Source organism: Cervus elaphus, chromosome 1, assembly GCF_910594005.1.
Source record: "Cervus elaphus chromosome 1, mCerEla1.1, whole genome shotgun sequence".
In the NCBI taxonomy this organism is placed as follows: domain Eukaryota; kingdom Metazoa; phylum Chordata; class Mammalia; order Artiodactyla; family Cervidae; genus Cervus; species Cervus elaphus.
The window spans coordinates 89,939,649-89,953,951 of record NC_057815.1 but is presented as its reverse complement, the minus strand read 5'-3'; the positions used below and the strand labels follow the sequence as shown (position 1 = coordinate 89,953,951).

Sequence of the window (14,303 nt, the reverse complement as noted above, 5' to 3'; positions counted from 1 at the left end):
TGACTCTTCAGAGACATCAAGATTATAAGGTAATTTTAAAAGTAACTCTTGACAGTGTTTTAGGGAAAAAAAAATTAGTCACATTCTGCCTACATGGTACTAACATATGGCACAGCCCTCATGAGCTGCACCAGTGGGCTGAAATCAAAATGCAGTTGGAGGGAGGAGCAGTGTGACTCACTGGATGAGACAGATTTGGCCTTATGGCAGGGCAGTGAAACTAAGGCGGGACTGGTGCTCTCTGAACACGCCAGACTTCAGCAGAGGATACGTGAGCCTTCCGGAGAGGAGAATGGCTGAGCCCTGGGACCAGGTGCTCCGGCAGTGGCGCAGTCCCCGAGGCCCTCTGTCCTCGGTGCCCCCACTTCTCACACGCGGCGGGGACCCTGTGCTGCCTCTGACTGCTGGGTCTTTGGAGGTGGAAGCCACTTGGGGCTTCCATGGTGGCTCAGATGGTGAGGAAGCCAGCAGGGAAGTATTTAACATTGTATCACTGGAGCCTTGGGTTCAAACTAAAAAGACACATGGAAGAGTTAGCAGTTCTGCCTAGAGGAGGCTGCATGGAAGCTTGGCCACCACATGTGAGTTGCTGCCGCTCCATCAGGCAGTTTTGTTGGCCGGGACTGACAGTGCTGCCAAGGAGACAGGAGGAGCTGAAGGCAGAATGAGACTCTTATTCACTGCCCCCACCCTCCCCAAACAGAGAGCTGGATGGGGAGGGGAGAGCGAGTACTCATGGGGATTTGAGAATTACTTAGAGATAGAGGTATTTGGGGAGGAAGTATGAAGAGTTTTTTTTAATGTATTTTGCATTTCCTGTCTGCCTCATCAGAGCACCTCCAAAATGGAATGGAGGTGAACTCTTGTTTCCATGTGTATGTAATCATGTGGAAAGATCATGTGACTCAACAGGAGATGAGCTGGCAGATCAGGGCAAGACAGAACAAAGCCCAGCTCACCACCATTCAGACTTTTTTTTTTTTTTTTTTTTGGCCCCGTTCTATTTTGTGGACCACTTTTTTGTAACAAGTTTCAGACGACTTGATCATTACGTTGGCTTTGTCAGATAGGTGTTATATTTATTGATTTCTACATACAGATGATGTTGGCAGTCAGGCTTTAGACCACTTCTGACTCTTAATTCTTAAATATAGGCTGCTCACAAGAAAATGTTTATCACTTTTTTTTTTAAGTGTTGCTATATTGCATAACAGTGTTAACACTCCTGAACTGTATACTCAGAAATGGTTAGATGGTAAATTCTTGGTTTTGTGTGACCCTGCTGTACCTCACAGCATGTGGGATCTTTGTTTCCTGACCAGGGATTGAACCCACACCCCTATGCATTGGAAAGTCCCCATGCATGTAGTTTTTTTAATTTTTTCTTTTTTTTTCAAGCTGGAGAAAAGTTGTTTCTAAAGAAAAGATGAGCATACTGGCCAGTGGTGAAGGAGATGAGGTTGAGATCTGTTTATAAACTTCTCTCCTAGGGTCAAGGAGAGGACACACATAGATGACTCAGTCAGTAAAGAATCAGAAGCCCCAAACCGAGTCTGAATCATGGAAATAGTAGCCACAGAGCAAGTGTCATAAGGCGGGGAAATGGTTTTTATACACCCCACAGAGAAAGTGTCAAGTTTTATCCCTGCTGACCAAGACAAGTCAGAACTAGGCCTGAGATAGTGCAGGACCCAAGCTGTTTAACATGAAACAGTTTACTTTGTGGAAGGAGATGCTCTGGGAATGAGGAGAGTGACAGGGGGATTTATTTGGTGTTTCAGTGCATCTGTTTAAGTTACCTAATCACCTCTATTTTACAGATGAGCAAAACAGTTAATGGTTAAATAGTTTCTCAGTCTTGGGTCCATCTATTTGTTGCTGAGTTCTTTTACACATTTTTTTTCATTGAATGCTCAGATCATTGAGATAGATTCTGCTCACTATTAGCTGTGATATGTGTGTTCAGGATCCTGGATTAGGATCTGGTGGCAACTGCCATTCCCCTGCTACAGGTTCCTGAGGAAAACAGATAGAGCGGCCAATCCAGGCAAACCCCGCTGGATTTAGCACTAATCCCTGGTGGAGTTTTGCATCAGGAAGAGCTTGGTTAGGTAGGACAGCTTCCAGAGTTGATCCTTTTATCTGGTTATTTGGCTTTCTAGGGTATGGGAGTGGAAGAACATGCAGTTTTCCAAAGCAGTAAGCCCAACCTTCTTACTGAACCAGCCACATAACGGGAGGAGAAAGAAAGACATGAGTGCATTGCACGCAGTCTAAAAAGTAACAAACGTTTTTTAAAGGAGCACAGTTTTCGTAAGTCATTCCTATTTGTTTCCTCTTCCAGTTAGAGATTTGTACAGTGACTTGGTTATATTCTGGGCATCCATTTGGTTTCTTTTGAGGGGGGCATATAGTTAAGTCCTCTTTTACAGGTGAGGAAACTGACCGTTAAGAGATGTTAATGAACTTGATCAGAGTCACATGTCTCCTGAGTAACAGGAAGTTTTCACTAGCCCCAGTCAAATCTTTCAGGACCATTGAGATTTTGGACATTTACCTACTTAGAAGATTTGCCTTAGAAAAATGGTCAGATTTGGCTTTATGCAGCGCAGCATTTAAGCAGTCTTTTCTGTGGTTTGTGTACAGGATCTTCCTTATAGACAACTTTTAATCTGATGTTCTGCAGGACCCAGACTTCCACTTACTGGAGTGAAGGAGAGGTTCTGGAAAAGATGGGACTTGGAGAAGAAAATTTGTGATGTGCTTCAGTGTATCTGTCAGGCTTTCAATCAAGGGTCCAACTGCCTATCTTTATATTCCGTCCAGCTCCTTCATTGCCTAGATTCCTGTGGTCTTGAGCGTTACTTCATTTCTTTGTGCCTCGTCTTGTCTGTAAGTGGAGATAGAATAGGCAGGAGGATTAAGTATTTAAAGAACCAAAAGCACCACATGGTGTACAGTAAATACCCACAACATGTTAACTTTTGTAATTGCAGCCTCTTGTAAATGACTGGACATTTTCCCCTGCTTTTTGGTGTACAGGTTTTAAATATAGATCCCATCCGTTTGAGGATGCACACACTTAATACCATTGATGGCATCTTAAATGCCTTAATTTGTGATAACCTGTTAGATTCAAAGAGAAAAATCTGTTCAAGAAACTATTCATCTCAAAGCTGGACATAAAATTGGTGAATTATCTGTTGTTTTGAATTATCCAGGCCTGCTTTCAAATTTGCCAGGAGACCTAGGGGTTACCGTGAGGGCCAGAATAGGCAAACAGGTAGGATCTGCCTTGCCTCTGTCTGTCTTCCACCTGAACAGCTTCACCTTTATGTTTATGGGAAAAGCACTTCATTTAAAAACATTTCAAAAACCTCTCATCTGGATCATTGTTCCGTTCTTCTTTAGCTCCCTGCTTTATTATTAACACATTAATAATGTCCAGGTATTGTAAAGAACACTTGCTAACAGTGGTTAGTCAGTGAGTCACGCTGACGAGGCTGGAGTCATAGCTTTAGGCCCCATGTAGGTCTGAGCATCGCTGTGCCTGTTACCAGCCTCTGTATCTGGAGTTCGCGTCCGTGCACACGATGTGTGAGCTGTTGGTGGTGATTGAGTCAGTTGACTCTATCTTCCTTTGAAGGACTGTGTTTTGTTATTCAACATACAGGCCAGCAGAAAACTCTGAGAAATAAGGTTCATTACCTTGCCTACAGCATGGGAGGTGTGTAGGAGATCTGAGACCTTTCCTATCAGATCTCCTTGTGAGAGGAGATACTGTTCATTCACTCTTGCATCCGTGAAACATGTCAAGATCATATAAAAGTTCCAAGATATATTCCAAAACCAAATATAAATTCTTTCCAGGTTGTGTGTTGTGGGGTAAGTACTTTGCCTTTCAGAGAGCTCGGCACCACCGACGTGCAAGGCACGGCTGTAGTTCTGGAGCCGCTGTGCTCTGACCGTCTGACCGTCACAAGCAGACGGTCCTGCTCGCATCCTCGGGGCCGCCTTGCCCCATCCGTGTCTGTCGCCCCTCACCCCAACCCCACCCACCTGTTTGGTGCCCCTTTTCTCCCTAACTCCTCGTTTTTACTCATCTTTGAAACCACTTCTGTGCCTCCACACATGGTGGTTAAGAGCATGAAGATGATGTTAATAGAAACAGACTTTGTGGAGCCCCAGGGAAGTATAGAACAAGGGTAGTTCAGGCTTCCTCACAGCTTGCAATGCATTTTGTTTGGTTCCCTATGGAAATGAAAGATGTAGAAAATTCAAACCTAGGGACTTTTCTGGTGGTCCAGTGGCCAGGACTCCATGCTCCCAGTGCAGGGGCCCGAGTTCAATCCCTGGTCGGGAAAAACTAGATTCCACATGCCACAACTAAGACCCAGCACAGCCAGATACGTACATAAATACTCAAAGGAAGAAAGAAAAAGTGTCAGTTAAAAAAAATCCCTCAAACCTAAAGCTTTTAATTTCCATGTAGCTTTCCTCTCTCCCCAGAGCGTTTCTGTTTTTTGTTTTTTTTTTTCACAGACAAGGCAACCGAATGTGAGAAAAGTAAAACTGGAATGACAAAGGTTTTTAAAGAAAACACCTTCTTGTGTATTAATCTTCCCACTGTCCTCCTTCAAGTGACTAGGGCCTGTGTGGAGGAAGACAGCCTGTCCTTTCTTTGGTCTGCCTAAGTTTTCTTTAAAAAGTCTTTGGGTGACTTAGTAGGATGATTAATCTACTTATGTGTGTGTGTTTTAAATGAATAATTCCGTTTTCTTTTTCTCTGCTATGCAACTAGGGTGTTCTTAGTCCCCTCAGGGCTGCCGTTTTCTCTGGGACCTTGCTGTGTGTCCCTCCTACTTTAATATAATTGCTCCTCCTTAACAACCCCAGCCTGCGTTTTGCTCTCGTATCCTGGAGGTTCCCCAGCCAGCATGCAGTGTGAGTCTGGACTCACAGGGTCACACACAGTAGTGCTTCTTAGCTTTTCCGTGCAATATACTGGGAAACATGGCTCCTTGGTCTTTTATTTGCCCTTGATATCTTCCAGAATAAAACTAACAAGTAGACATTTAACTTGTTCTCTGCTGTCTTTTTTTTTTTTTTCTGCTGTCTTAACAAGCACTCCAGAGCACGCCCAAGACACACTGTCCCTATACAAGTTTGTGCAGCCTGGATGGGTACATTTCTCAAGAGAGAGAGACTGGGGGCTCTGAAATTAGAATTCTTCATGTATTCAGTAGATCATTTTAGCCTCTGAATTCCTAGAGTAGTCCCCACCTTGGAATGGCCATAATTATATAGGATTGAATGAGGTGTTATGAACTTAGAAATAGTAAGTTCCTTTCCTCTTAATAACTGCTGATGATGTAGGCAGGTCCAAGAGAGTGCTTTTAGTGTGTGTGTGTGTGTCATAGTGTAAACTTTGCATTAAAATGGTTGGAAGCGTCATTACTCATTAGCAAAATTGGAGACTGGTTAAGTCTGTATGAAGCGTCAGTTGAGTATTCATGCACCCATTTTATGCCAGTCAAGAAATGTCTCTGTGTTCAAAGAGGGTCGGTAGAGTGCAGTGTCTGCTGGTGAGTTCTGGTTCCGGCTTTGTCTCTCAGAATTGTTAACACTTCCCAGTGCAGACTTGGTGACTTCCTGCAGTTCTCTGTCGGCAGCCAGGGCCAGACAGGGGTGCAGCTGGCAGGAGCTGTAGATGGGCTTCTGTAGGAACTTGGGCAACTTTTATAGCATCGGTCTTCACTTGAAAGATTGTTCAATGTGTTTAAAAATGAAATAGATCAGTGTTTTGGTTCCTCTGTTTGCTTTTACCTTCAGTTAACTTCCCCATCTTCTGATTTTTTTGTTTGTTTCAGTGGTTCACCACCGTCTTGGGGCCATCAGTATTCGTTTACAAGGCGGGAACTGCGGGTTGCTTTTGAAGAGTTTTATACCTAGGACCAGCCTATTTAGGACGATTGCTTTGGGGAAATAGCATGGCTTCTTCACATTAATAATACGATCTTTAACTGCTCAGGGCTTACCTTTCTGGCTCAGCTGGTAAAGAATTCGCCCGCTATGCGAGAGACCTGGGTTCAGTCCCTGGGTTGGGAAGATCCCCTGGAGAAGGGAAAGGCTGCCCACTCCAGTATTCCGGCCTGGAGGATTCCCTGGACTGTATATTCCCTGGGGTCAGGAAGAGTCCGATAGGACTGAGCGACTTTCACTTTTAACTGCTGAAAGGATTATACAGCCTTTAGCTTTATGGTAGTTTCCCACCCAAGAGCAGATGCTAAAAATGATTGTTTTGGTGACCTCGATGTGCTGTAGTTCAGTCTCATAAATTCTAGTCATTGATTTGCTGTTCGTTGTGACATTTTTGGGTAAGCATCTTGTTAATAAACCTTTGAGTATTTTAGTTCTCCTTTTTTTAACTTGCTGGTGTTCTTAAACTAACTTTGAGGCATTAATGTAATTTTGTATTGTGTACTTTAAAATGGGGAGAGGGAGAGTTTGTTTATCTTCAGTCTCGGTGACAAAGGGGCTTTTGTTTGACCAGAAGCTATGTATCTGGAGTTATATGAAGTATAGGCATGGTCCACTTATTTTTCTTTCCTTGGTTTTTAGAGTGAAGACACTAGTCCAGAGAGGGAGGTGGAAAGCTACAGGTATGGGCTAACTGCTGGATGGTTGTGCTCTGTGGTTATCCTTTTAACCTTCCTTCTTGCATGAGGCCTGTTTTGCAGATGTGAAAAGATTGCCTTCAGAAAGGTGATGGCTTTTTTCTACATTTTGGGATTAAATTTCCTATTCCTGGGAGGCTAGATTTTTTTTTCCCTCCTTCCCAACTTTCTCCTTAGCTGTTTACCAAGGTAAGGTTATCTCCCATCTGAACTAGCTGCTGCCTAGTTCAAATAGTTGGAGCTGGGCAGGGGAGTGGAGAAGGAGTGGGGAGAAGGGGAGGGCATGTATGTATATGTGTGTATATCTACACACAACAGCTGCCTGGCTGGCTTCCTTTCCCCTTTCTACTTCATAGTTGGAAAACAATTAGTTGCTCAGTTGTGTCCGAGTCTTTGCAGCCTCATCAGCTGTAACCTGCCAGGCTCCTCTGTCCGTGGAATTCTCCAGCAAGAATACTAGAGTGGATTGCCATTCCCATCTCCAGGGGATCTTCTCGACCCAGAGATGGAACCTGGATCTCCTGTGTTGCAGGCAGATTCCTTACCATCCGAGCCACCTCATAGTTGGAAGACCCTAAAAAGTGAAAAAGTGAAGTCGCTCAGTCGTGTCTGACTCTCTGCGATCCCATGGACTGTAACCTACCAGACTCCTCTGTCCATGAAATTTTCCAGGGAAGAGTACTGGAGTGGGTTGCCTCTGGTAGTATCCACAGGGTTTTATAGGAATGCAGGGCAGGGCACCTAAGGGATTCAGGAAGGTTTTCTAGGAGAGATGATGTGTGTGTGCGCTGTGTCCGACTCCACGACCCCATGGACTGTAGCCCGCCAGGCTCCTCTGTCCATGGGATTCTCCAGGCAGGAATAGTGGGGTGGGTTGACATTGCCTTCTCCAGGGGATCTTCCCAACCCAGGGATCGAAATCACATCTACCCGTGTCTCCTGCGTTGGCAGGTGGATTCTTTACCACTGAGCCACCTGGGAAAGTCCCAGTATCTTATCCTCTGATCATTTTTAATGATTTGGGTTCTTACTGTGGGAACAGACTGATTGTTCCTACCCTCACATAATCAAGCTTTGAATTACTGCCCTTAGGAAAAAAGAGAATATTCAAGGCAAAGAAAACTGAGACAGCCAACTAGGGGACGAAGAGGAAACCATGAGTGTAAATTCACAGACATGTGGTTAAAGGGAGGTTGAGGGAAGGTTAGGGCCTTCTGTTGCAGTGGACCCTGGATTTTAGTCCTAGACTGTGTTTCTGATTAAGAACTTTTAAACAACTGCTTACGGATAGTGTGCTGTGAATAACTTTTAATTCTCCTTTTTAATTTCCCTCTAACAGCTGCATTTTTGTATTTCCATAATTGTTTTTATCGTCACTTTGTAACCCTTTTCTAAAATGGAGTGACTTGTGATTAATTTCTGTTCTTTCTTTTCCCACAAGCATGTTGAATTTAATTATACCAAGATAATTCTTGTGACCTGCTTAAAGAGAATCCCCCCTCCCCCCATGTAATAACATTTCCACCTTGTAGGTTTTTAAAACATTGCAGCCTTATCCATCATAAAATGAATTTTAAAACATAACAACCTTTGACTTAGTAAAAATTACTGTAAGGAGTACACATCCTTTCATACACCGAGCAGTACTCTCGTTATAGTTGTGATTCTGATTAAAGTAGAGATGGAGTTAGGAGTCATGCATTTTTGGTGAATAATAAAAGCATAGCAACCAGTGGACTTTCTGAAAACTTGATTCATTTTTAAAGAAACCCTTGAACTAGAAAATCTAACTTGGTTCTTAGCCGACCTCACACAGTTACTCCTTGGTCAGGTGCTTCCCTACAGGAAGAGGCGTGTGGTCGGCCCCAGCGCTCACGAACAAGGACCAGACTGGCCAGTCGCTCAGCCAGCCCCCGCTGGGGTCGCCGTCCCCTTTCTCTCTGACAGTCGGGGCTCGGTGCACTCTGTCCTGGGTGCCCCTTGCAGTCTCCTCTCTGGCAGCCTCTCTCTGCTTCCTCTTGTAATAGGGTGGCAGAGAGCTCCTGTCCCTGCTGTCTCTACAGGGGATCGCATGGGCCAGGGTCTCTGACGAGACGGAAGAAGCAGTTACCTGCTATTTTAGTTGTAAATTTTGGGTGGTTATGTCTGGATATTGGACAGAAGACACAGTTTCTGCCTTTCTCCGTTAGATGCAGACAGGTGTCAGCCATTGCTAGACAGACTAGAACATTCAGACCTGTGCCGCGACATAACTGCCTTTCCTTATTTTCTGTTTTAACGTCATTCTGTATCTTTAGCTCATTTGTTTACCTCTTTACGTAACTTCTTTTTTTTCCCAAAGTTCCCTGTATTGTGATCTGAGCTTGAGTGAAGTGAAACCTTTGAGGTAAGGCAACCCTAATGGTAAAAATGGAAAGAAGTCCTGTGAAATTTGGGAGCCTTCAGAGATAGTTTTAGAGTCACTGCCTAAATATTGAAATGCCACCATTTGTTGTTTGGAGGGATGTGGAGCTAAATTGAGAATGAGAGTACCACATCTGCCTTGACTGCTAAGTATATCTATCTCTGCTGCTCACCCATAATAGAATTTTTATGTGCGCATTCATTAATCTTGGTTTTAGGAACAGTTTAAAAGAGGGCAGACTGTGAAGAGACTTTGTCTACATTCCTCTCTTCTTTAAGTGTTTATTTTTTTTCATTATTATCACTGTGGTGGCTTTTGTTTGTTTTTCTTTTGTTTTTTGTTTCTCTGCTACTGCTAAGTCACTTCATACTGAATAAACAGTGTTTCTTAGTACTCTGTCAAGAGGCGGAATGTACTATTTTTATTTTTTGTCTTTTAAATTTTCTGGCAAATTAAGATGCAGAGTTACTGAAGTTGTTTTGCCTTGTGCTCCCTAAATGAATGCCACTGCAACAGCAATTTTTAAAGCCCTTCACCGCGATAAAGGCCATCAAGAAAGCAAAGTTGGTCCAGTGCAGGTGGTAATATAAGAGCAATATGTTTCTGGTGGCCGGTTTTTCAGCCACCTTGCCTCTGGCCTGCTTCTAATGGATGGTCTGAACCATTCCTCCTTAAATGACTCGTCTGAGGTTAGTTTGAAACCCAAACAGTGCGTTCATTGCTGTCTTTGGCATATGGAAAATAAGTTCAGACCAAGGCTAACAGCTCAGTTCTTTCTAAAAACATTTTCCGACTACATGACGTGACCCTCCCCCCGACCCCTTTCTTTTGCTCCAGGTAGTTTCCCGCTTTGGGGGGTTCCTCCAAAACTGATGGGCAGGGAGGAGTTTGGAAGATGTGAAGCAAGTTTGTGTTTCTTCTGCTCTGTCAGCCGCTGCTCTCTTCATGGGTCTGACACTCTATTTATCTGACAGTGCACTTAGTACTGCTTCGCCAGGGAAAATCGCACAGAACCAGCCCGGCATCAGCACTTCCATTGTGTGCGGGGCTGAGCCGCCCTCCACAGCGCACGTCCCGGGCTAATCCCGCGCCCCCTGCCCCTTCCCCAGCCCCGCCTGCTTCTGTGGCACTCACCACTGGCCTCCCTGAGCTCCTGTTTCCACTTTGTGTCTTTTGTGGGGCCCAGGAAGCCAAAGCTGTGTGTATTTGTGGATCAGACAAGTGCAGCAAGTTAATATCATTGGCTTCTGAAGGGGAGAGTGAGGTGATGGCTGCGTTTAAGTTGGATTTCCTTCCAGAAATGATGGTGGATCATTGCTCTTTGAATTCCAGTCCCGTGTAAGTATTCTTGTTGTCTAATTTTTCTCATAAGTAGAGCACTTTGGCTGTTTTCTTTGTTACTTGATAAAACGAGTCCCTTTCCTTAAAAGAGGGAAGAAGAAAAATGGGGTGAGGAAGCCAAAGTCCACACTGTAGTTATTTTCTATTGCAGTCTGATTCTCTCTCATTACTGCTGACTTCCTGTAGCTGTGACTAAGTTTTGTACATAAGGATGCATTTGATACATGACCAGCTCAACATCAGCTCAGGTGTGCTGGGCTCTGATTCCTTTAGCGTAGTGTTATCTGATAGATTCTAAGGTATTTTTTTAAACCTTACATTTATTGCTTTGGGTTGGGTATACAACTTCAGATAATCTTTCGGGAAGCTATTTATTTATTTGTATGTTTTATTTCTAATGATCAAATTTTTAGACTCATATCACAGACTTACGTAGCTAGGGTGTATTCAGCAGTGTATACAGAACACTGTATTGATGTGTAAACTAACCCTGACTCTTGACCCTCCCTGTCCCCCCAACTAATTGAAAATGCAATACAATATGTGATTTTTGGGGACATCAGATGTGCCCCACCCCAAGGGGGGCAAACTGAATTAATCTTGATTGGCAAATTGCCTAAATAAATTTTGAACGTAAAAAGTGAGAAGCCTAATCAGTGTGCGTTATTGTTCACCGTTTTATGCAACTAAAATGCCAATCTGGCTCTGAGTTGTACCTGTAGGGAGCCTGAATTCTGGGGTATGTATTAAAGAACACACTTCTAATCCTTGATTTCAGTTACTTTAACCAGGCTTCAGAGTACCTTGGAACCTAAGTGAAAGAGACTTAAGTCATTCAAAGCCAAGAATAGAAAATGGTAGAATATAGAATACTCCCTAGATCACAGGGGGTAGTGCAAGTCTTTGACATTAGGCCTCTGTGTGCAGATCAGTTTGCCTTGGGATTCGGTGTAACAAGCGTGGTGATAGCAGATTCTCAGTGGTTCTTTGTGGAATAGTTTTGGGGCCCTCAAACAGAGTTGGCTTGCTCATTTGAAATGGATCCTGTACCTTCTCTGTAGTCTCCAAAATAATGGTAATTTAGAAGTGTCTTTTTATGAGAGTTCTCTTTACTGCTAAAATAAAACCTTAGCAGTAGATTATAGGTGAAATCACAGTGAATGCCATCATAAAAAATTGTAATAAAAATATTCCCACATACTGGATAGATGATCCCTAGAGTTAGGCCTGAATTGTCTTTCATTGTAACACTTTCTGTCTATGCATTACCATTGCCTAGTGGTTCGATACAATATTTTTCCTCAGCCTGTTTTCTCATCTTTTACTAGGTTGGCCTAATTCAGTAGCCCATGAAATTTGGGTCATGGACCACTATGTGAAAGGCACTTGGACTTAAAAATGCAGGTTCTCCACACATGCCCAGTAACTCTCCTGCTAGAATGGGCTCAGGGGTCTGTTTTAATGGTGTCCCATGTGGGTTATATACACTGAGGTATGAAAACTAACGGAATAAGTACAGTGCCCATTCTGAGGAGAAGTAACCAGGGAGTACTCTATTCTATTACTATTTTTTTTCCAAGAGCATTTGCTTTTGTTTTAATCATCCATCTTCACAAAAAGTTTGTGAGGTTAATTGGGCATAGGCTATGGCCCCTATTTTACAGATGAGAAACCCAGCTGAGAGAGGCTATGACTGACTTGACTGAGGACAGTTAGTATCAACCTTGGGCCTAAAATGCAAGTTTGATGGTGCCTCTTTATTTTCTGCCTGCTGGACTTGGCTTCCTCAGGTGTCATTAAGCAGTTGCCATCAGCTCTTCTCACGACTGCAAGTCCTCTGGCCCACTCCCAGGGGCACCACACACCCAAGCCACAGAATGGGAAGAAAGTTCTAGAGAATGGTGGGTGCTTGTCACCTCTTGGATTCTCTCTCTCTTTTTTTAATATTTATTTATTTGACTGCACCAGGTCTTAGTTGTGGCACGAAGGATCTTCAGGCTTTGATGCAGCATGTGAACCTTCAGTTGCAGCATGTGGGCTCTAGTTCCTGGGTCAGGGATCAAACCCAGGCCCCCTGCATAGGAACCTCGGAGTCTTAGCCGCTAGACCAGCAGGGAAGTCCCACCTCTTGGATTCTCAACCCTTCTTTTCACTCATATTGCTCTAGCAGAAGACTTGATATCACTAGTTTTCTCTCTGAAGTGATACTGCCTGGGAATACGACCTAGCAGTGTATCTGTTCCAAAATTTCAAATTATAACAAACAAAAATTGCTGGAGGAGCTGTAGAAGGGCTGAGGGACCCGCTCCCTAGCTCCCTTTCTTGTTTATGGTAACAGGTGTGGCAGATACTCACTCTGTATAATACAGCAACAGGGGAAGCTGACGAGCACTTGGCTTGGGCCCTGGGACAGAGGTGTTCTCTAGGCTGGGGTCATATCTCAGCCCTGACCTCTTAGCTTCTCTGTTGTTTAAGGGGGCACTGATGTGTTTCTCTGATCTTTATGACTGTACCCTGGATGTCCCTTGAGTTCTGTGTATCTAGTCCCGTTCCCCTAGAGAGCAGCTGGCAAGCAGCTTAGGCCAGCGTCGCCGGGTCCTCTCCAACCCGATGTTTGTGCCCGTTGTGAGCCGGAGGACCAGGTCGGAGTCGGTGGTGTCTGGAGGTTGGGATGCAGCCAGGTGTTTATGCCTGCTGGGGAGGTAGAGGGATGGGTAAGCATGTGAAAGTTTCTGTTTGTGTGGTGAACAAATGGAGGTCAACAGGTAATAAGGGGAGAGGGAAAAAACAGTAATTAAAGATTTTGGAGATGATTTTTTAACAGTTGTGAAGGTAGTATTTGCCAGCTTGTTTGGTTACAAGGAACAGATTCCACTCAAGCTAGTATATGTGAAAGGCTTTTCCTGTAACGACACAGTGGGCTGGACTATCATATAATCAGGAACTCTACCGCTCAAGGACTCGAAAACTCCAGCTTTTTGACCCAGGGCACACATTCAGCTTTCTGCATGTGCTTCTGCTGTTCACCTACTGGATAGATTTGGTTGCAGCATGACTTGGCTTTGCCATTGCCCTTCCAGGATGTCTTGACACTGCCCTCCCCTCCGCCCCCCCGCCCCCATATAAGTAACACAACACAAAGTTTACCCTTTTAAAGCGCACAGTATCAGTGATTTTTAAATTTGTTTTTTGCTATATCCATAAAGTTCTGTGATTATTACCACTAATAAGAGCATTTTCATCACCTCCAAAAGAAATCCTGTCCTCTTTAGTGATCATTCCCTCCCTTTCTCCCCACCTCTAATTCCCATTCCCAGGCAACCACTAACCTACTTTCTGTCTCCATGGGCTTGCCTATTCGTTTCACAGATGTAGAATCACACAATATGTCACTTTTTGTGATTGACTTCTTTTACTTACCTTAATGTTTTCAAGCTTCAGCTGTATTGTTGACTCCCATTATCTCTTGCCACCACCCTTTCATCTTAGCTTAGCTCAAGCTATGCTGAGTTGCAGCTTTTCCTCTTGCACCTTCATCACCGACTGCCTGTTTGTCGGTGGGTTCTAGGTTCTGTAGAGCAGTCCTGGGCAGTAGAACTTCCCGTGATGTTAGAAATGTTCTTCTGAGTAGTCCTTGCTGGTCCAGTACTTAGGACTCCAGGCTTTCACTCCTGAGTCCCTGGGTTCAATCCCTGGTCAGGGAACTAAGATCCTGCAAGCCGCATGGCATGTCCCCCAAAAAATTAAAAAAAAAATCTTCTGTCTCTGATATCCTGTGTAGTCGACACTAGTCATATGTGGCTAGTGCAAATTGAGAAACTGAATTTTTAAATTTAAATAGTAACATGTGGCTAGTGGCTGTTGTCTTGCTCAGGGTAGCT

General features: G+C 44.0%; 1 protein-coding gene across 15 annotated transcripts in view; it reads left to right on the top strand.

The window, feature by feature from the left end:
* The window catches only part of CELF1 (CUGBP Elav-like family member 1), a 65,072-nt gene that overhangs the window by 25,649 nt on the left and 25,120 nt on the right, over positions 1 to 14,303 (top strand). For 9 of the 15 annotated variants that reach the window (XM_043911820.1, XM_043911830.1, XM_043911856.1 and 6 more), the window contains exons 2-4: positions 6,622 to 6,662; positions 9,019 to 9,063; positions 10,268 to 10,419. The exons of 2 other annotated variants lie outside the window; for them this stretch is intronic. In XM_043911820.1, coding sequence (XP_043767755.1) covers positions 10,349 to 10,419 — 71 coding nt within the window. In that variant the 5' untranslated portion in view covers positions 6,622 to 6,662; positions 9,019 to 9,063; positions 10,268 to 10,348. Of the gene's footprint in view, positions 1 to 6,621; positions 6,663 to 9,018; positions 9,064 to 10,267; positions 10,420 to 14,303 lie in introns of those variants that run through there. 4 more of the 15 variants (XM_043911900.1, XM_043911892.1, XM_043911802.1 and 1 more) reach the window with 3 other exon arrangements.